This window comes from Phacochoerus africanus, chromosome 2 (assembly GCF_016906955.1).
Source record: "Phacochoerus africanus isolate WHEZ1 chromosome 2, ROS_Pafr_v1, whole genome shotgun sequence".
In the NCBI taxonomy this organism is placed as follows: Eukaryota; Metazoa; Chordata; class Mammalia; order Artiodactyla; family Suidae; genus Phacochoerus; species Phacochoerus africanus.
This window is the reverse complement of record NC_062545.1, coordinates 42,672,238-42,695,465: the sequence shown is the minus strand read 5'-3', so window position 1 is coordinate 42,695,465 and position 23,228 is coordinate 42,672,238. Positions and strand designations below refer to the sequence as shown.

At 39.4% G+C, this 23,228-nt stretch overlaps 1 protein-coding gene across 1 annotated transcript in view; it reads right to left on the bottom strand.

The window, feature by feature from the left end:
• MAN1A1 (mannosidase alpha class 1A member 1) overlaps positions 1-23,228 on the bottom strand; it is a 165,922-nt gene that overhangs the window by 122,470 nt on the left and 20,224 nt on the right. Inside the window, exon 2 of the mRNA XM_047759569.1 lies at positions 790-886. Within this exon, the coding sequence (XP_047615525.1) occupies positions 790-886 (97 nt within the window). The remainder of the gene's footprint in view (positions 1-789; positions 887-23,228) is intronic.

Here is a 23,228-nt window from a genome sequence, read left to right as displayed (position 1 = left end):
ATACCATCAGTTAAAGTACAGAAAGTCACTTTTCTAAGGTGAATTCAGAAGCATCAGAACAAGACTCCCTCCTGTTCATCCTGTTACTTACAGACAAAATTGTGGTGATTAAAAAGGAATCAAGTACAGTGAGAAGGGTACTGGGTAGCCCTGTGACCCAGGAACCCATCTAACACTTCTGTCCCTTAGCTTCCTCAACTCCACCACGAGAGTGTTATTAATACCCAGCATACCAACCACAGAGGGATGCTGTGAGGACCAAAAGCAATAAATGCATGCCAAAGGGATAAATGGAAGTTCAAATAACGTACTACTACATCCTTGTGTACTCGTCCCTGGCACAAACAGGAAAACTTTAGAGCCAAAGTTAAAAGTCACTGAGATACAGTGAAGGTCACCACAGCTGGCTGTCTTGGCCAGTTTATCGATAAGACACAGCTTTTACCTGACAGGAAGCAGTTAATGCAGCCAACAAATGCCCCTCTGCTGGGTACCACGTGGAAGCTAAAAATCATGATGCTGTGCCCCCATCATTATTAAGTATGAATCTTTGGAAATGTGCCCCAGGCAGCCATAGTTTTTCAAGGGACACAGGTGATTCTCATGTGCAGCCAGTGCTCTATCTGAAAGTCAGGCTATGCACATTCCCTTCAGGCAGCTCCAGCAGGTGTGCAGGTTTCCTAAACAACACAGTCTGGAGGGTCACGCAAGCCTTCTCCAGCACCCACAAGTTCAGCTGACTGGAGAGAAGTTACTGTCACTAAGGAGCCAATGCACATTTTAACTCACCAAACAAACTGCTTGAATGGCCTCCTTTTGATACAGGCTTCAGTTCATTTTTTCCCCAGGCATAAAGTTTATAATTATTCCAGGCATGTTTCATCATCTGAGAAAAGAAATGAAAACGGGATTATAATTTGACTTTGAGAGGTTTTTGCTTCAAAATACATCATATATTGAAGATCTGAAGGTTAAAACATTAAAACCCACTGCTTAGTTAAAAGGATGATGATTAATTAAAAGGGTGACAATAACATGAATAAGCTGGTACACACAAATAACACATAAAAACACATCGTTCCTTTATGTTTACAAATGGAGATTTTTCTTTTTTGAATCCATTTAGTCCTATTTAATATATCATTTTCAAAAGTCAGTTGCAAGCAACAGAAATTTAGCTTATCATAAAAGGATGAAACATTCTTACATTTATCTATTTCATTCTCATGACACATTAAATCTGCAAAGACTCTATACTTAAAATTCATATTTATGCATAAGGGTCTCTGTACTTAGTATACGGACAAATATCCAAGGTTATCGCTGTAAACACTTTGATGTATCTTGACTAAGTTTATAAGGAGGATTTTCTTTTTCAGGGCCATACCCGCGGCATATGGAATTTCCCAGGCTAGGGGTTGAGTCAGAGCTGTAGCTGGGGGTCTACACTACAGCCACAGCAACTTGGTCTCTGAGCCATTTTGTGACCTACACTACAGCCATGGCAACACCAGATCCTTAGCCCACTGAGCGAGATCAGGGATTGAACCCACATCCTCATGGATCCTAGTCAGGTTCGTTTCTGCTGAGCCACAACAGAAACTCCTGGAGAAGTATTTTTAAATATCATAGGAAATGAAAAAAAAACCCTCCATATGTATATACAGATTTTGGAAAACTTCAGCTCATTTTAAATACAATTAGTCTTTAATTGCATACATGTCTGTGTATACCTATGTAATCTGAAGACTGACTCTATATATTTCCAACCTAGATTCCTTATACCAGGAATTTTTTAAAGTCTAAAACTCTCTGCCATGAATTAGTTGTATACATTTTAAAAATGGTATTAATTTTAACAAAATTAATTTATCTGCATATACAGAAAACCAATCAGGTTTTGCTGGCTTATAGACAAAAGTTCTGATCTATTGTTCTAGATATTAACTCTAGTAGAAAGTGACTTTCAATGGGAGAAATTGTTCTCTAAGAGGCTATTAAAATAGTTGTATATCTACTGCATAATAGTTGTACAAACTTTTTTCAGCGACTCCAAGAATATACTGTAGATAATTATTTTGCATACATTTTTATACAAGGGTTGAGGACTCTTTACCTGTCCAGAATTTATTCATGCTGCTATTTCTAATCCATTCTCAACAGTAATTAAAATATGGACATAATCTGGAAATACTCTAATCTGGTTCCATATTTTAAAATATCTTTAAAAGTATCGCATAAAGTTTAAATACTATATAAAGGCTGTTTATCACTGAAAATCTTCAGTGAGATCAACACAATTTTATTTATAAGAAAGTCTTCCTTTGTCCTTAAAAACAATAATGCACATCTTTCTTTCATTAATTTGTATGTTATCTTCCTATCTCACCACTACTGCTACTATTAATAGCTCCTCCAAAATCTATACTATCTGCTGGGTATTCTGCTAAATGCTCTATATTCAGTACTGTATTCTATTCTCATTACGAAATATGCTGTATTATCATTGTGTGGTAGAAGAAACTAAGATTTACAAGTTAAAACACAAACAACTTTACTCAAAGTCATGTTTCTCCAGAGCTGATGAGCTAGATTCATCCCTGTGTTGGCTTGACTCCAAAGCCAATGGCATCAACTTCCTTTAATGAGTCAGCAACAGAATCTTCCTTTGATGAATCAGACTGTTGATCTTCTAACAATCAACAGAATTGTATAAAGTAGTGTTTTTGAGATCTTCTCCTTACATATTAATTTTATTGGAAAGTATAATAGGTTTGAAGGTAAAATAACCTGATTTATAATCCCTATAATACTACCAATTAGGCACATAACTATGGATGAATCACAGTTTTTGTGAGACTTTCTTTATCTGAAAAATTGGATCCCAGTTCCTCAGAGGGTATACCCTGTAAGGATTGCATGAGCACAGCCTGTGTGATGGAGCCTAAGCACACAGCTTGGCACATGGCAAATAAGCACACACTTATTGAATTTTAAGCCTATACTGAAACCAATTAAATTCACATCACAGAAATAGAAACCAATGAAACTGAAAAGACTAAGTACATGAATACTAGGTACCAAAACACTTTGAGATGACATCTGAATTTGATTTCGTTTTCCCATTACATGTACTACATTTGGTAAACTCTTCATTCCTGTAAATTTCCACAGATACTTTATAAATTCAAAAGCTTTTGAAATACACCTGATGCAAGAACAGGAAAAAAAAAAAGATGTTATGCTGATTTGTTTCAGCTCCAAGTCTGAATGGAAACCAGTGCCACATACCATTAATAATTCAATGCTGGCATAAAGTTCTCCTATAGAAAATGGCTTTGTCAAAAATGATCATTTATACAATGTACCACTAGTATAGAACCTTGCTGAGTTACCTCTGAGGCATATATGAATTTTCTTTCTCTCCCCCCACCCCCCGGGGGAAAATCTGACATTTATTGCTTATCTGCCTACATTTCAAAAGCTGTTGTGATATGTTTCTCAAAGTGAGTTCTTCATCCCATGGGATTTCTATGAATAAAAATTAGAAAAGAAAAAAAAAAATGACGTGGTCAAAATGCCCTGTTTGGAGCATCAAGAGTGGTTCTCCATGAATCTGTGAAATGAAGAGGAACAGTCATACTGTTTGTTAATGCATATTTCAGTGGGTGGTCACCTTTGGAGAGAATTCACCATGTTAAAGCCAAATGAGACTTCCTGTGTGTGTGTGTGCATGTGCGTGTGCAATAACAAAGAGACTGAATTCACAAGACATACATAACATCAACTTTTTAACTCAGATTTATGACATAAATATTCGAAAGTATCAAAATGCTACTAGCTTCGATTTTTACAACATTAGGTCACTAGCCAGCGGAGGGACCATAAAAATAAAAGCATTTACTCTATGCTGACTCTAGGCTCCATGTGCTCATGAGCTGACAGGACAAGGTCACTTCTAAAATTCAACTAGTGGAGTTCCCGCTGTGGCGCAGTGGGTTAAAAAATCCGACTGTAGTGGCTTGGGCCACTGAGGAAGCAAGGGTTCCATCGCTGGCCCAATGCATTGGGTTAAATGATCCAGTACCGCAGCAACTACAGCCCATATTCAATCCCTGGCCCAGGAACTTCCATATGCCATTTATTGAGTGTCTACTGCACTGTGAGTGGTAAGATGCTAAAGGACTAACAGGGAAATGTGCAAGAGTCAATCACACTTATAATCTAATAGATAAGGTTTAGAAGCTTAACATTCTCCCTTCTTACACACTCACAAATGTTTATAAACATAAGAGAACAGTAAGAAAACCAAGTAAATGTTGTACATAACTACATGAAAAGATGTTCAACATCACAAGCTATTAAGGAAATGCAAATCAAAACTACAATGAGGTACCACCTCATGCTAATCAGAATGGCCATCATTAAAAAGTCTACAACTAACAGGAGTTCCCACTGTGGTGCAGTGAGTTAGGAATCCAACTGCAGTGGCTCAGATGGCTGCAAAGGCAAGGGTTCAATCTGCAGCCTGGCCCAGTGGATTAGAGGATCTGGCATTGCTGCAGCTGCAGTGTAGGTCCACTTCCTGGCCTGGGAACTTCCATATGCCTGGGGTGCACACAAGAAAAACCCATAACACTACAAATAATAAATGTTGGAGAGGGCATGGAGAATAGGGAACCTTCTAACACTGTTGGTGGGAAGTAAATTGGCACAGCCATTATGGAGAACAGTATGTAAGTTCCTTAAAATAATTAAAAATAGAGCCACCATAAGATCCAGCAATCCCACTCCTGGACATATATCCAGACAAAACTGTAATTTGAAAAGATACATGCACTTCAAAGTTCATAGCAGCACTATTCGCAAATAGCCAAGCCATGGAAACAACCTAAGTGCCCATCGACGAATGAATAAAGAAGATAGGATACATACACACGCGCGTGCGCGCACACACACACAAATACTACTCAGTCATAAAAATGAATGAAATAATGCTATTTGCAGCAACATGGATAGACCTAGAGAATATCATACTAAGTAAAGTAAGCCAAAGACAAATATCACTTACATGCAGAATCTTAAAAAAATAATACAATGAACTCATTTACAGAACAGAAACATATTCACAGGCATAGAAAACAAACTACTTACGGTTACCAAAGGGGAAGGGGGGGAATACATCAGGAGTTTGGGATTAACAGATACACACTACAATGTAGAAAACAGATAAATAACAAGGTCCTACTGTGTAGCACAGGGGACTATATGCAATATTTTGTAATAATCTATAATGGAAAATAATCTGAAAAAGAATATATTTATCTATATATAAAAATGAATATATATAACTGATTATTTTATATATATGTATTTATAAACTGAATCACTTTGCTGTACCATGAAACTAACACAGCAATGAAAATCAAATATACTTCAAATTTTTAAAATGTTGTGCACAACTCGATCGTTGTTCCTAACAGTTTGCTTCAATTTCATGTCTTAATCAAGGCCTTGGGAAGCCTTGAACAAAGTAAAATACACTTGAATTTCTCCAGGTATATGTAGATTTCACAACTTCCATTTTTGCCCCCCAAGAGCTTCCCTTAGCAAACACCTTTATTTGCTAACACTTTAATCATATGACCTTAAGTTATTCATATGGCACATTAAAAATCTTTTTGAAGATCTCACTGTTTTCTCCAGACACATCTGATGAGGATTTTGGGGCTTTTCACTTTTAAAAAGATACAAGTTCAAGTTCCATGTATAGGCCCCTGCTGTGGAGTCTTACATGAAATGTCCATAGATTGACAGTGTGATTTGGGTCGCTGGCCCCCAGCTGGCTGATCCAGGGCCTGGTGCCTGACTCAAAGGGCGACAAGTGAGGGCCAACCATAAGCTTTCCAGGTGAGTCAAGTTCCATGTATAGGCCCCTGCTGTGGAGTCTTACATGAAATGTCCATAGATTGACAGTGTGATTTGGGTCGCTGGCCCCCAGCTGGCTGATCCAGGGCCTGGTGCCTGACTCAAAGGGTGACAAGTGAGGGCCAGCCATAAGCTTTCCAGGTGAGGCACCAGGTGTGATGCTCTCTCCAATGGATGGACCACCCCAATCATCCAGTCTACCTACGGGAGTATAACTGGGAGATAGTCACAGAGATCTGGAGGCTGGAGAGAGATGTACAAGCAGAGAAGTACAAATACATAAAGAGCAAAAGGCATAAGGAGTCATGAAACAGATGAAACCGTGAGGGAGTCAGAGGCAAAGAGAGAAAAACAAGAGGAGGCTGGGAAGCAGACACAGCGTGCTCAGTTTTTTGCATGGTGCCCCAGGGGAAGCATGTTGGGTTTGCAGAGCTGCTATGGAATCATGAATGTTGATGAATTATCCTCTTCTGTGTGACGCATGACTCTTTGCCTGCTGAGACTGTTTGCTTACCTCCCCGTGTGCCTTTATAGAAAGTCCTCTTGGTTATTGAGGAGGAATGTATAAGAGCAGGTCATAGGCGCAGGCATCCAACAAACTGGGTTCATATTCAAGCTCTATCATCATTGGTGTGATTCTCAGTGAGGCAATTAATCTCTCTGAGCCTACTGTCCCCCTTCATTAAATGTAATAAATAAAAATACCAGTCTCATTGGTCACTAGAATTAATTAAAATAACACCCATAAAGAACTTAACACATTTTGTGATGCATTATTAAGTGCTTGATAAATTCTAGGCATTATAATTATTTTTATTAAAAACCTCAATTTATTCTCTGATTTCTACAATCTGAAAGGACTTCCTACTTTTTCCTAGTAACATACATAATCAGGAAGGGCAAATATACACAAAACCAGGCAATCCTATATAGCAGACAAACCATAAATATATACAACTATTTAGTACCCAAAAAATGGAGGGAAAAAGGATGAAGAAAGACCCTGTTGGGTCTTTTCCAGAGGTAAGGTGATATAGGTCAATTTTATTTTATTTATGTATTTATTTCTATAGTTTTTGGTTGCTGTTGTTTTTGTTTGTTTGTTTTTTGTTTTTTTTGGACTTTTGTCCTTTTTTTTTAGGGCTGCACCCACAGCACATGGAGATTCCCAGGCTAGGGGTTGAATTAGAGCTACAGCCTATGCTACAGCTGCAGCAATGTGGGATCTGAGCTGTGCCTGCAACCTGCACCACAGCTCATGGCAACACTGGATCCTTAATCCACTGAGCAAGGGCAGGGATCCAACCCACATCCTCATGGATCCTGGTCAGATTCATTAATCGCTGAGCCACAACGGGAACTTCAATACAGGTCAATTTTAGTTCTGAAGGTTCATGTATTACTTTCTTGAAACCTTGTTGTTCCAGGTACACAAAGTGTAGGGCATTTGCTTGAGGGATTTGGGGGCAGATCTAGGAAAAAGCTATGTCCACAGAGGCAGTAACACACAACAAGCTTTACTGGGTGGTACATGGACAGGGTTGCAGGAGAGGGGAAATCCCTCACAGCATGAGGCTGCCCAGAGGCCTGAGGGGAGGGGCCAGCATCCAGAGGAGGAGGAGGGCAGGGCCACTCCCGGGGGGGAGCAGGTCAGAGAGGAAACTTCCATGTCGCCTAATGTCACTCAGAAAGCATGGCCAGGAGTCTCTGGGTGAGAGAACTCTGAAGGGCAGATGCAGCTTGGGGTCTTAAAACCACAAGGCCCTATCTTATCAATGGCCAACAGACTCTGGGTAAGGGTTCAAGGGTTATATAAAGCAGGGAGGCTCTAACTGGCTAAAAATCTGCTTGTTTGGGCTATCTTTAAAATAACTGGATGTGTAAAAATTTGAATTTGGTGCCAGCTGGCTTTGGAGCTAACATGTCTCAGCCCACAATGAAGAAAAGAGGAACCTAGGGGCCAGGCCAGAGGACTTCTTTGGCTCATAAATGTCACAGCTTGCCCTTTGGCATTAATGGGGAAAACTCTAGTCCAGTGACACATTCCCCCTGTTCTAGAGGACACAGAGAATGCTGCCTGTGGTTCAGGTGAGGACGAAGGCAGGAGGTCAGACTACCGCACTGATTGTTAAGGTGGAAATTGGTGGCCTTCACTCTTCCGATTATGCTTACAGTTGATGCTTTGAAAAACACTGATGTTAAAAGCCTGTCGGTAGTTTCCAGCAATAATTCTCTGAAATTATTTGATTGTCATATGAAAGTAACTTCTGACACTTTCAGATAAAAATCTCAACACAAAACATTTTTAGAATCACTGTACCAATCTTCTTCCCTTTAAGCTTTGGAGGAAAATGGAAGTGGAAGAAAGGAAAGAAGATAAGAAGTGCCTTCAGGGAATCAAGTCACAGCATCTCCAAATTCTTACTTATCCTCTGGATTAGAATTTCTAGATATGGGAACACAAGACAGACGGCAACCCAGCTGCCCCTTCCTCTTATCTGGTGCCATCCCATGCCCTACATTTCTCTGTGGGAATGGAGGCTGAGAGGAGCACTGAGCCAGCAGGATACCCTGTGCTGAGGATGCTGTCACAGGAAGCAGGGTGGGTGGAATTCGGCTGGGGGAACCGGAGCCTGGCTGCCTAAAGGTCTGACCTCTCAGACTCTTGGTTTCTCATCTTTAAAAACAATAACCAGGTGTTCCCATTGTGGCTCAGTAGGTTAAGAACCTGATGTGGTCTCTGTGAGGATTCAGGTTTGATCCCTGGCCTGGATCACAGGTTACAGATGCGGCCTGGATCTGGTGTTGCCATGGCTCTGGCGTAGGCCAGTAGCTGCAGCCTCGACTCACCCTACAGGCCTGGGAACTTCCATATGCAATGTGTGCAGCCATAAAAAGAAAAAAATTAAAAAAAGAAAAACAATAGCCAATGGAAACAAACACCGTACTGTTATGCAGAATATTAACCGTTGGGGAAGACAGGGGTGGACCGTGGCAGAGATATGTGGGAATGCTCCATACCTCCCACTCAATTTTGCTGTGACCCTAAAACTGCTGTAAAAATTAATGTCTATTAAAATAAAAGAATAGCATTGTTTTCCTTACAACACAGCCAGGAGATTAGATCTGATAATGCACCTAGCTGGAGGGAGACATCCAATCCTGGCCTTCATCCACCTCCACCTCACTGTCCCACCAGGTCTGGGAGCTAAACAAAGATAAGGGAGACGAGTGCAAAGGAAAGGAGGCACTTAGCTACACTCACAGTGGACAGAGGAGAGGGAAATTTACAGGGTAGTAAAGAGGTCAATGTCATGGAGAGGTGACAGAATACAGAGCATGGTATGACAGCATTCACAGACACTGCAAGCCTGAAGTTTACTGCAATTATAGCATCTAACACCTTCTCACCTAACTGGGGAGGTCAGGATGCAGCCTAAGACAGTCCTGGGGATATTTTTCCCCTTCACACAGTACTGGGCAAGGCCTGAGTCCAGCCACCTTCTACCTGTCCTTGTGCAGCATGGAGAAAAACCCTTCTAGCCATTCAGTACCTTGCTCAATTGATCTGTTTTCAATGCTGGAATATATTCATTCCCTCTCCCTTTCCCAAGGTTGCTCAGGTATTCTATTTCCAAGGTTCTTCTTCCCAATGGTACAATGGCAATCACTACTTATTGAGTGCCTATCCGTGGTAGAGCATGAATAAAAAATGAAGATAGAGTAAAGGTGTCAGATTTAGGAAATAAAAAAGCATGCATGAGGCACACTTATACTAAAAAGTATTTATGCTTATCTGGCAAGCAAATTTAATGGAATTCTATAATTCATTGAGCAGCACTAGGATTGAGGGATAGGACACATTCAAACTCTGGGTGTGTGTCCAGGGCCAGCTCCCCTCCCCGGCTTCTGCCCTGTTCCACCTTGGGTTCCAAAGAGGGACTGAAAATTCAAGGGCCTGGCAGAAACAGAAAGGCCAGGTCTAGGGCAACTGGAAATGGTAGGGAATGTGGCCAAACAAGAGTGAAGGCCCTAACTACAGCCATTTTTAAAAAACACTGAAAAAAAAAAAAATACTAAGCTCACTGTCAAGGTTTGAGCCAGGTTTTCCAGGGGTCTAGGAAAGAAAAAAAAAAAAGTTTACTAGCTAAGGGGAAAAATATCCATGAGCCACAGATGGCACACAGACCAGCCATCTGCACTACAACCCCTGGTTTATGGGCACAAGTCTAGATCTGACTGCTCTGTACTTAGGCCTGTGGGCACATGGCTTCCCTCCAGCCCCCTCCCCCACCTCAGTGAGGCTGCCCTCAGTGCTTCCTCTTGACCATCCAGAACCCACAGAGACATTGGTGCCACTTCTGCCTAGAATTAGTGGGGGCCCCTGAGACCTGAGATGTATAAAGCATTATGCACACACTTCTCAGCAATTCTCTTCTTGCTGGATGAGTGGTAGTTTCACATTTCAGAAAGCATGAAGAATTCTAAATGCTATACCATTCTACAAATGAAACCGCAGAAGCTTGTAAAGGAGAAAAATGACTTAATTCTGTCCAACACCTACCAGGTACTGTGAGGGGAACTTGATTATAATTTACCACACACTGAATCCTGAAAAGACCACTCTGGGGTATCATTATTACCCCATTTCACAGATGAGGATGTAGAGGCCCAGCAGAGTGCAGAGGAAGAGCAAAGCAAGGCTTTGCACCCTCCCATTCTGATTCTTCGCTTTGCATCACTTAGGAAGCCTTGACTTTCTTGCTGCTTGCCCATCTTAAGACAGTAAGCCACAGCCTCTGAGTTCTCCTGCAGCTCCATGCACAGAGGGCACCTCTACTTAGGGTCCATGGAGATAGGGCCAGGCCTGGCAGCAAAATGGCATATGCCAAATTGGGCTTGGAAGCTGGCTCAAAGACAGGACCTTGCAGCACCAGTTTCTCTCCCCTACACTGTATCCTTCCACCCTTATGACTTTGCTTCCCTTCACTTTAGCTGGAGCTTCAGCTCCATCTCCCAACTCTTCTCCTCTGACTGTGTAGGCTTCTTGGGCGGCTCTGCCCTCTTCGACCCTGCCTGTCACTGGATTTATGGAGACTCATGAATCCCTCTCCTTCATACCAAACTGCTGACCATGTTGACACTTATCTCTTCAGCTTCAATATTTCCTGAGTTTTATCACCATCACCAGGGATAAAGGGGCCAGTTTTTCTTTCCTCTTCTCCACAATTCTACAGCTGCTTCCTTGTCTCCATGTGTGCAGTTTGTTACCAGGCACCCCAGGCTGCCTCGTAACCACAGATTAGATAGATGGATGTATTTTCTTCAGATTCAGATGTCCTGAATTCTCCCACAACTAATTTAGTTTTGTTTTGTTTTTTTGTTTGTTTGTTTTTAAGAAAGCAGGAGAGGAGTTCCCTCCGTGGCTCAGTGGTTAATGAACCTGACTAGGATCCATGAGGTTCAGGTTTGATCCCTGGCCTCACTCAGTGGGTTGGGGATCCAGGGTTGCCATGAGCTGTGGTGTAGGTCACAGACATGGCTCGGATCCTGCATTGCTGTGGCTGTGGTGTAGGCCAGCAGCTGTAGCTCCAATTAGATCCCTAGCCTGGGAATCTCCATATGCCGTGGGTGTGGCCCTAAAAAGCAAAATAAAAAATAAAAGAAAAGCAAAAAAAAAAAGCAAGAAAGAAAGCAGGAGATACATAAAGGAGAAGTAATTATTTAATGTTACTATAGTATGATCCCTAATGGGCCACTGAACATTAATTCCCCAATGGATTGAAAGAGCAGTTAGAGTAGCAATCTCTTCAGAAAAAAAGAGTCCAAATGCCCGATAAAGCCAGTTTTAAAAAATGTGAATTCTTGTTAACTGCCACTTGTAGAGGACAAATTGTCCTGTTTCTATAAAGTATCTCATTCTCCTAAGAAAAAGTCAGTTTTTCTAGGTCTAGCTCAGTATTTCTAGGTCTAGCCAGTTTTTCTAGGTCTAGAAAGCCAGTTTTTCTAGGTCTTGCTATTTAAGTGGTTCTCCTTCTTTGTCACCAAATTCTAACATTATTTTATTAGATTTCTGTGCAATTACCAGATGGAAGAGTCTAGTAGAGGGCACCCCCCCCCAAAAAAAAAACCCCAATTTGACTAACGTGTAGTCTAAAATATCCTAGGAGATAGTAATTTTGCATCTCAGAAGTTAGACATTAGAAAAAGGTTTGTTCATATGTGACTATCTTGTACATTCCTTTTTTGGAAATAAGTACCATTGGTGAGAATGTTTTCTTTTTTTTGTCTTTTGTCTTTTTAGGGCCACACTCATGGCATATGGAGGTTCCCAGGCTAGGGGTCTAATCGGAGCTGTAGCCACTGGCCTACACCAGAACCACAGCAGTGCCAGATCAGAGCCACGTCTGTGACCTACACCACAGCTCACGCCAATGCAGGATCCTTGACCCACACTGAGTGAGGCCAGGGATTGAACCCACAACCTCATGGTCCCTAGTTGGATTTGTTTCTGCTATGCCACAACGGGAACTCCAAGAATGTTTTCCTTACATAGACAAGCTCTGAATTAACTGAGGGGCTATCATTTGTAATTATTTCTTCATCAAAAATAACTATCTTGAGGTTCATGACCACAGTCTCTTTCCACAGAAGTTGTCACTCAAGTTCAAACAGTCAATGTCAGGGTTTTTGGTGTTTGTTTGGTTGATTATTAATTGATCTAAAACTGCCTTTATTAGATTGCCCCTACAAATTAAGGCTAACAATTGGTCTTTTGCAGACCCAACTCTGGCTGATCTTTGATGCCCAGTCCTCAGGCAGAGACATGGTAATGCTCTTCCAAACCTGGGAACCATCAGCAACCACAGACCTTTCCTAGCAGTTAAAAGAAAATAAGACCCTCTGCTGGGATATCATGAAACTCCCTTTATTCCAAGCTCTAAAACATTATCCATAGGAAACAAATACTATCCTTAGTGAGTGTCTCATCTCCCAAGATATTTTTTTTAGTTTTCATATTTGTAATAAAAAAGCAAGTTCAAACACTCTTTTAACTCATGCATGTCATTATACAGCCTTGAATTTTCACTACATTTATCTTTCGTAGCAGTGACACAATGTTTTAGAACAAATATGCTCTCTTTAAGGGATCTGTTTATAAGATCTCTCAAGTTCACAAAGACTAATACACTTCTTGTTTATTATTATTGTTCTTATTACTGTTTATTTGTCCTTTTAATATTCCTTTTTTAAACTTTACAAATACTATGAAGTTAGAACATAATTAATGATAAACAAAAAAAGAATTAGCCTAAATTTATAAAAAATGAGCGAAAGTCAGAGATATTTACCTTTTAAACTTATATTCTTTTCTCTTTTTTTTTTTGAAACAATCAAAATAGCCCTAGACAGTCAAGCACTATTATGTTTCAGTTATCAAGAGGGGAGTTGCAGAACATGGTGTTTTTTTTTCTTTTTTCTTTTGTGTGTATGTTCCTTTAACATACTTTACTTTTTTAGAGCAGTTTTAGGGTCACAGCAAATTTAAGCAGAAGGTACAGAGATTTTCCTTATACCCCCTGCCTACACGTTGTACCACCTCCCCTACTACCAAGATCGGGTTCCAGAATATACATTTATTAAACCTGTTGCATTGATGAGCCTATACTGACACATCATTATCACCCAAAGTCCACAGTTAAGGATCACTCTTGCACATTCTATGGGTTTCAGCAAATGTATAAGACTTGTATCCATCATTACATTATCATACAGAGTAGCTTCACTGCCCTAAAGATCCTCCGTTCTCCATGCTCTCTTCTTCACTCTCCCCCACCTCATCCTGCATCCACTGATCTTTTTACTGTCTCCATAGTTTTGCCTTGTCCATATGACTATAACATCCAATAGTTGAAATGATACAGTATTAGTTTTTTCATATTGGCTTCTTTTACTTTGTAAATATGTACTCAAGGTTCCCCTATGTCTGAATGTTCATGACTTATAGTTCACTTCTTTTTAGCACTGACTAATATGCCATTGTCTGGATGTATTACAGTTTATTTATCCGCTCTCCTTCCGAAGAACATTTTGGTTGTTTCCAAGTTTTGGCAATTATGAATAAAACTGTTATGAATAGGAGAGTTGCAGGGTACAAAAGTTTCCTTTTCAAGTTAAAACCAGAAATCACTATTTTCTTAACTAAAGGATTATAATATATAATTTTATAAGTTATTACTTTTTTAAAGTAGAATTCATATGAAATATATTGGTTATAAAATGTCATATATTATAGGAAATAAAAAAATCCTGAAGTGATTACCCCTGAAACTGTCCATTTTTAATAGTTGCGGTATTCCTTGAGATTCCATAATTTTATGAAATTATGAAAGTAATCTTTTTGAATACTGCAGATAACAGTTTTAGACTTTGTTATCTGAGTACAGCAATAATAAAAATGTTGTATAAAAGGTTTAATTTTAAAGTTACCTATGAAATGTAACATTTATGTATATTAAATACCAAAAACTCTGATGTCTAAGTCTAATCTTGGAGTAGCAACTAGTTCCCCTCTAAGACTTAAATCCATAATTTCTGTGTCACAAAAAGTACTTTCTCCTTATCCTCAATAAAAGAAAGGGCCAGCACTTATTGAACACTTACGTGTCAGGAAATACAGACAGCAGTTACATATTCTCTCAGTCCCTTACAACAACCTTAGAAGGAAAGTATTCTCCCCTTGAGATTCCCATTGCACAGATGAAGCAATAAAGAGGTTGAGTAATTTTGCAAGGTCAGCCCTCTAGCGGGGGTGGAGGCTGGCTCTGAACTCAGGCTGACTCTGAAGCCTATAACATACTGCTTTGTACACTGCCCTGAGCTAAACATGTGATCCATGCAACCTGGGGAATATGTTTTTCAAATAAACTTCCAAATAAATTGTTAATTCCTATGTTATTGATATACATATCTGTATGCATTCTCTTATTTAATTATTTTGGATAAATTTAACTTTCAGTAGTGAGACTTCAAAAACATGACATGCAAAACTACCTATCAATTTTTTCATTTTTGAAAACCTTGCTGACATAGGAGAGAAACATTAAATATATTGGCAGATTGAGGAATTAAGATGAAAATGAAAATATCTCTTGCTTCTGGTGCCCTGTGGAAAAAGACATCTTACATATGTTGAAAAATAATTTTGTCTTACATACATTTTAACATCTCAAAGTTCCTTCCAGCAAAAGATATTAGTTCATCTCCATTTTATCCTACAGTGTTAGATCATAATCTTTACTCTTGGTTTCATAGTATATGACATTTAATCACCAACAGAACACCCTAATAATTTTGGTTCTTGGCAACTGAAAAAAGACATTTTGCCCAATGTGAGTTTAAATGTCAATAGCATTCTATAAACTTCCCCTAAATTGGCAACATGAGATTTCTTGCTAAACATCTGCAACAAAAAAGAATAGCAATAGTGATTATTTTTCAATGCTCTTTCTGTTATAGTTTTATTTAGACTTCTACTATGTTACTAAGGTTATTACTGAAGATGGCAAATAATTATTTTGGACCATATATGGTACTATTTTTAAGGCAAGCATTAATATATAATATAATATGGTTGTATCATTACCACCCTATAAGGCATATCTTCAATGGGTTGAACATAATCTGAGATGTTTTGTAAGTGATGGTATTTCCTGGGCCTGAAAATGCATTACTCTAATCATTCTGTTAGAATTTTAAATTCTTATACAGCTAGATTTTTCTTTTCAAATGGTAGAAAGAGATAATCATCATTCATTCCACAGTTGCTAGATGGCATGTGCCCAGAATTAAATACACGCCAGATTCAGTGACCTGTTAAAGTAGACCTCATGGCTTAGTATTAGCCTTGGGTACAATGACTTCTAATTTTGTTCAGCTGTTTCACGGCTTAAAAATCTGGTAAAGACCTTTACAGATTTGAAAGGGGAAAAAAAAAAAGATGCCAAGTTTATCAGCAGAGGTCAAATGATTTTACTATTCAGAAAGACTACATAAAGCTACAAAGTAATAATAAAAATGTGAAAATTATGAATATGTGTTCCACCTATTGCAGATTGATTCACCCCACAGCCAAATTTTCTTCTCCCATGCTTGTCCCTGGAATAGAAGCTGTAAAAGCCAAATGTGTGTTCTCCTATTTTCTCTGCAGATTAGCCACCTAATTTCCTAGAGGTGGCTATCTGACAAAGCTCAGGCCAATGAGATGTTTGCCAAAGTCTGCCGACAGCCCTGTGGTCCCTCTTCTCTCTTGAATGGAGGTGTGATGCAGGTAGATGTGCTGTCACAGTAGCTGTTCTGTTATCATAAATGAGCATAAACCGAGAACTATAGAGGCACCACCCTGACGAAAGACAGTGTCAGCCTGCCTCATTAGGGTTTAATTTCAAACTAAGACTATTTTGTTACTTAACTCATTGATTACCAATCACTAGTGAATTTAATATTCGAGTAGCTATCCTTTGGTGTTTTTTTTTTTTTAAACTTGGGAGTTGCCTGGTGGCACAGTAGCTTAGGGATCTGGTGTTGTCAATGCCATGGCTCAGGTTGCTGCTGTGGTGCAGGTTCAGTCCCTCACCCTGAAACTTCTGCATGCCATGGGTACAGCAAAAGAAAACAAACAAACAAACAAACAAACAAAAAAACCCAACCAACCAACCAACCAACCAAAAAACAAAACCAAAAACACAACAAGAACCCAAACCTGAATGACCAGATTAAAATTGGACTCGTACCCCCAATTAGGGGAAATAGGAAGTTTTTCTCTGCATTATTCCTTTTCATAAAATTGTTTGGTAGCTGAAGCTACTCTAAAGGTTTGAGTAGCTTCAGAACAGCTATATAATAACAAATAAAGAAATTATGGTAGTTGAGTCCTTTGTTCAAGCTTCAAAAGACTGGTGTGTTGCAGGGGTTGGGGGGAGGGGCATAAATAATTTAAAAAACAAAATACATATAGTTGCAGTCCCTGGATTCACCTATAAAACAGTAACCTCATGGGACACCACCTTGCTTGAAAAACACAAAATATTTGGGGAAAATTATTCAAGTAAATATTGTTATCAAATAAGACCATATTTTTTGGATAAAAATATTAAAATATTAGTTCAGGTATCCTTTATAATAGAACTTATTCGCGTCACTGGTAAAAAATGAATTACCTAATACTTGGATCCCGTTCTTGTTAAGCTATCTGAAAAGGGCTCTGGTTAAAAATATACACATAAAAAATATACACATAAAATAGTATTTTTACCAAATATTGTGCTTCTGGTTAGTAAAACTAACAATACTAGTTGAAATGTTTAATTTTTATCTGCTTTTATGGAGTATCATAGCTGAGTTATAATTTCTTTCTCTCAAATGTAAAATTTAGCTCTCAAATATATATATTACATATATGAAAGAACATGACTTTTTCTTAATTTATTAAAACTACATCAAATCTTAAAATAGATCAGAATATCTGTGATCTTCAACTATCAATTTCTGTGTAAACTATCTTATGCTATGTATTTCTTCTTATTGTTTGAACAATATCAGAATTCCAAATCCTTCATTTCTGGAAACAAGACTGTTGTTCCAAACAGAGAAGTATGACCTTCTACTGTCGACAGAAAATACCTTCCTAGCACTGAATATAAAATACTGTCCTTGGCGTAGGAGTCTCTAACATGATTTAGAGTATCCTTGTTTAAAATGCTTTTCAGAACTAGGAGAATATTCTGCCTTTGCCCAGGATGCTCTGTCAGGATTTACGAGGAATCTCTTCCCTCCTGCCTGCTTCCTTAGCCCCTTTTTTGAAGGCTACCCTCCCAAGAACTAACTACTCACTTTACAGTTTTACTGGCAAAGATCTGAGGTCCTGCCATATAGTGACAGAACACACACATAACCTGCACCTGTTTACTCTGGGCAATGGTGAGGCTGATGCGCAGCCTCAGCTTCCAACACACTGGCTAGCTCCTGTGACATGTGCTCTCACAGAGGGAAGCAGAGCAAACCTTGGTCCTCCAGGCAGATAGCAAATTCCAGAACAGGTTCAGGGGGGCAGTGGGGTGCAACTGTTCCACTGTCCTCATAGTGGACTCTCAGGACACCAATTCCCACCCCTCAACCATTCCCTTGTGCAGGCTGAACTGTTCACTCCTTACACGAACATCTGTGTGCCTATAGCTACCTGGCTGATGCTACCTTCACTTCCTATCCACAAGGGGCTAACCTATGCAGAGTTGGATGTCTGTGTGGTAAGTCTTATGAGTGTTATTAAGTGCTGTAATTCTGCTTGAATTATTTTCTCCTTTACCGACGTGGGCTTCTGGGTCCTGGGCTCTGCTCAGCTAGACTCAGGACTGCTAGGATATGCCTTGTTGTTCGTCTTCTTTGAAACCCAGACTTATACCTTAGCTCCATCCTCAGGACTCCTGGTAACCAGCTCTTATAAAGGAATTGCCTTCATGGCATGATCTCTACCTTTAGCCCAGTCCCCTCTAGCCAGTGGCCCAGTCCCTCACAATAAAATGCCAATCTGCACACTGACAGAGGCAAGAGGCATGATCCTGTGATGTCTGCTGCTGAGCCTGTTTCCCAAATTTCTTTCTATAGCAGCATGTAAATGCTGATTCATTGTAATCCAAGGTCCCCCTCCCCCAGATCAACTAATTCTTAATGGAGAAACTTAAGCATTTCCCTATGTTTCACTGGTAAAGCTGTTAAGAGTTTTCCCAAAATGTCTTCATCACAAAGCTCTAAGTAATGAACTGGCAAAATAAGATTTGGGTAACAACCATTTCAAAATTGAAGGAAGACTTTAACTTGTTTTCAACTGCGGTGTAGCCTGATCTTTTGGTGCTCAAAGATGCAACCAAGTCTATAGTGAGGTGGCCACTGACAGACAAGGTTCTCCATTCTAACAGCCTGAGATCACGGAAATGAGTTGGACTTTGTCCAAACCCTTAAAGAGATCAATTACTCTTTCAAAAAGCCCTCTTAATCATGAAGTCTGTGAAGCAGTAGTTATCACTGTCTCACCACTGCTAAAGAGTGTCACAAAAAACAAACTTGTGAAGATTAACAAAAGACCACATTAAAGATGTAATTTGTAAAAAAAAAAAAAAAAAAAAGGTAGGTTGTTGCAAACTGCCTTTCTCAGTTTCTGGCCCTGAAGACAAAGTATGGCAGAGATAATGTGTATCAAATAGATTCTCTTTGTTCCTTTTAAATGAAGTGTCTGGGTGTTTCTCTTTGAACCTCTACAGGTACATAACTCAATGACCTAAAAAGGACGGAGTGGATGTCCTTCTCACCGCAATTACATTTGCTGATATTTATAAAAATCAAGAATTTGTGGAGTTCCCGTCGTGGCTCAGTGGTTAATGAATCTGACTAGGATCCATGAGGTTGAGGGTTCTATCCCTGGCCTTGATCAGTGGGTTAAGGATCCAGTGTTGCCCTGAGTTATGGTGAAGGTCACAGACACAGCTCAGATCTGGCATTGTTGTGGCTCTGGCATAGGCTGGCAGCTACAGCTCTGATTAGACCCCGAGCCTGGGAACCTCCATATGCCACGGGTGCAGCCCTGTAAAGACAAAAGACAAAAGACAAAAAAAAAATTGTTAAATACAACATGAAAAATCTACTTATATTTTAATACAATCACAATCATATATTTTACCAATATTTAGCAATTGTATTGTGGAACTGTGGAACCCATGATCAAGCACTTCTGAGTACTTGGTGCCCAACTGTGCTCTGCTTAATCCGTAATGATTTACAGCTATAGTTGTCTTTGCATCTTGTGGTTCTCAGGTTCTTCAGGTAGATAGCAGAGTGGAAGGTAAGAGAATAAACCCAGATTTTTTGCTTTCCCTCCCAGACGTCAGTCTAACCAGTTCTCTGCATTCCAGTGGCAGGGCAGGTGTTTACAATTAACTGAGCCAATCATCAAAAGGACAAATTCTGTGAAAATTGAGAATGGATAAATATAATCATGGATAGTGAGAAAGACAACTCAAATAGCTAAACTTGAGGAAGAGGTGACAGGGGTGATGGGTGATAGAGAGAAAGGACTGGTTGAAGAATGTTCTAAAACATTCCATATGTGAAAGGAGGGAGAGGAGGGAGCAAAGACAGTAAATACACAAGCCTCATAGAATATTCAGAATAAAAAATGACACTGGCGCAAATGTTTCAGGCCTTTCTAAACCACATGCTACAATGTAGGTAAATTATAAATTGGTAACTATAATGGGTAGTTATCTTCACTATTACTTATTTTCAAGATAGAGAGTAACAGTAAATTCTCAAATTCAAGTAATTTCTTTCCTATAATCCCCAGAAGAAAGCTCATTGGAAAATCAGAAATTTAAGAAAATTTGAAATTCTACAAGAACACAGTATTTCTAACACCTAATTGTGTATTCTAGAGGTGAAGCACACACTTGTAAAATCTGTGTTACAGAAAAAATAGACAAGTAGATAGTAAGGTTGTTTTTTTTTAACACTGAAAAATCATTATTATTTTATTTTAATTTTAGAACCCAGAGTCCCATGGCTGTCATTCAAGCATAAACATCCTCAGTGTTAAAAGTCAATAAAGAAACATGCATATCTCATTTGCAAATGAAGTTGTTATTAATAACATTAGGCTACTGGTTTAAAACAGGGTTTCTCAAACTCAGTACTACTGACATTTTGAGTGGATAATTATTTGTTGAAGGGCACTTTTTTGTGTATTGTAGGTTACTTAGCCAAATCCCTGGTCCACTAGATGCCTGCAGCACAAACCCACAGATGTGACAGCTGATGTCTCTAGACAATGCCAAATATCCCCTATGGGACAAAATAACCCGGTTGAGAAGCAATGGTTAAAACAAACTGTTGGATTAGAATACTAATAATAATACTGACATAACACATGTACTAGACACAATTCAATTTGGTCCTCAATGACAACTTTATGAAGTAGGGATTATTTTAACCTCTACTTTACAGACAAGGAAATTAAGGAACAAAGAGGTTAAGCCAGTTGCCCAAGGCACATAAGTGGCAAAGAGGGAAGTCAAACTCAAGGAATCTGGATCCAGACTTTGTGGTCCTAACTTCATTACTACACTTGCTATGATACATGGAGAATAAATACAAGTCAGAATTATTTTTCATTCAAGATTTTTTAATAGTCTATAATATTGGGTACCTTACATAACCCTGAGTTCAGAACATTCATTTGTAAGATAAAAATGATAATGAAATTAAAATAAAATATTTTATCAAAGGCCTCAAGAAAAGCTCTAAGATTAAAGAGTAGAATATTTCTTATTTATCAATACTCTTAGATGTAGATACATCTGGTTTCTCTTTCCTGTTGATCTGCATACAGCAACTAGAGTTGGTTATACTCAAAGGAACTATTATCAAACTTGGTTTCTTTCAGTTTGGTTTCCTTTACCAGTAATCACAAAATACTTTCTGGGTAATAGCTTGGTTGATCACAAACCACAGCAATAGGCCACACAATTCTCCACTGGTGGTGAATGACTCTTGTATGTAAGGGACTGCCCTGTACTTACATCACATACTGCATTACACATAAATAATACGCATAGGTGGTAAGTAGAAATCCCCCCCAAAGAGGTCCACCCCCTGGACCTGTGAATATGTTATTTCACATGGCAAAAAGGAAGTCTGCAGAGGCAATGAAAGTTACTTGAGGATTATTAAGACAAACTTAAAAATGCAGAGCTAAGCCTGTATTATTTGAGCACAGTGAATCTAGTTACCTGAGCTCTTGGAAGCAGAAGAGGTGATTTAGCTGGATGCAGAAGACATATGGCAGAAGGGAAAGTCAGAGGTTCAAAGAGAGATTCTTTGCACTCAATGCGGATGTTGCCAGTATGAAGATGGAGGAGCTGAGAGGTTCCTGGCTGACAGCCAGCAAGGAAGTGGGGACCTAAACCTACAGTTGTAAGGAACTGAATTTTGCAACAATTTGAATGAGCCTCTAAATGGGTTCTCCTCCAGAGCCTGCAGGTAAGCACCTGGGCTAACTGGCACCTGGCACAGAATTTGAGACCCACCAGCAAAAAACAGACTCTGACCTACAGAACTGTGAGACAATAATTTGTATTACTTTAAGCTGATATGTTTGTGATAACTTGTTACAGCAGCAATAGAAAACTAAAAACCCACAATATGCTTGAGATAAGAACAAACAATAATTCACTGCCATGCCATGAATTACTAAGTGGTAGGTAGAGGTTTAGAAACCTGGTCTTTCAACTTCCAAACTATTTCCTTAAATGATAAATATCTGCATCATAGTGGAAGCAAATAATTTTGCATCTGTTCACTCACTGGCTCCTAACAAGGGCCATGAAAAGCAGGCTCAAAGGCATGATGTACTTATACAGGGTAAGGCTGTTCATAAGTGACAAAGCCAAGAGTTCTTTCCACTTACTGCCTTTACGTGTTCTGTCTTGAACAGTAAAAAATATAATAAACATACTGCAGAGGATTAACCCAAGCAAGCCAGGAGAGCATAGAAAGACAACTGATTTTCTGCTGAAGGGAGACAGGAACAGGTAAGAATTTGTGGAAATGATAACATTTAAGTTGTGGACAGGCAGGATTTCAAAAGACGACAAATGCCAAGGCTTTTTGTTGTTGTTGTAAACTTAGAATCAAATTCTGGGTGTGTGTGTGCGTGTGCGTGCACATGTGCCATTTCATGAGAAGCAGAAGTTTCTGTAATGAATATATAGCACAACCCCAGACAATGTGCTTCTAAGAAGTTGTCCTACAACAGAGAAACTTCCAATTGAAAAAAATGCAGCTGGGTGCAGCTGAGATGGTGGGAGACCTCTATGCAGCCAGGCAACCCTCTTCTTTCCAGTATGCAGGAGGCTCTGTGCCAGGGCTGGAATGGTGCTAGAACTCAATTCTCTACCACTTGGCCATGGCTGATTAAACACCTTTTGGAACCTCCATCAATACTTAAATTCATTGGCCAGGGGAATGAATAAAGCTTATTCGCAGGGGAAAGAATAAAACTGACCTATCTATAGACAAAAGATCAAGTGGCCCAGGAGGAATAATGGCCTTGGTTCCAGGTGCCCTCCAGATTTGTAGTTCCAGGCCCTGTAAGGCCTTACTGCACTTCTTGATCTGGATCCACAAGAGACTTCCTCTTATCTTTAGAATAAATATCCCTCCCTATATTCTTTAACCTAAGTTGAGTGAACATA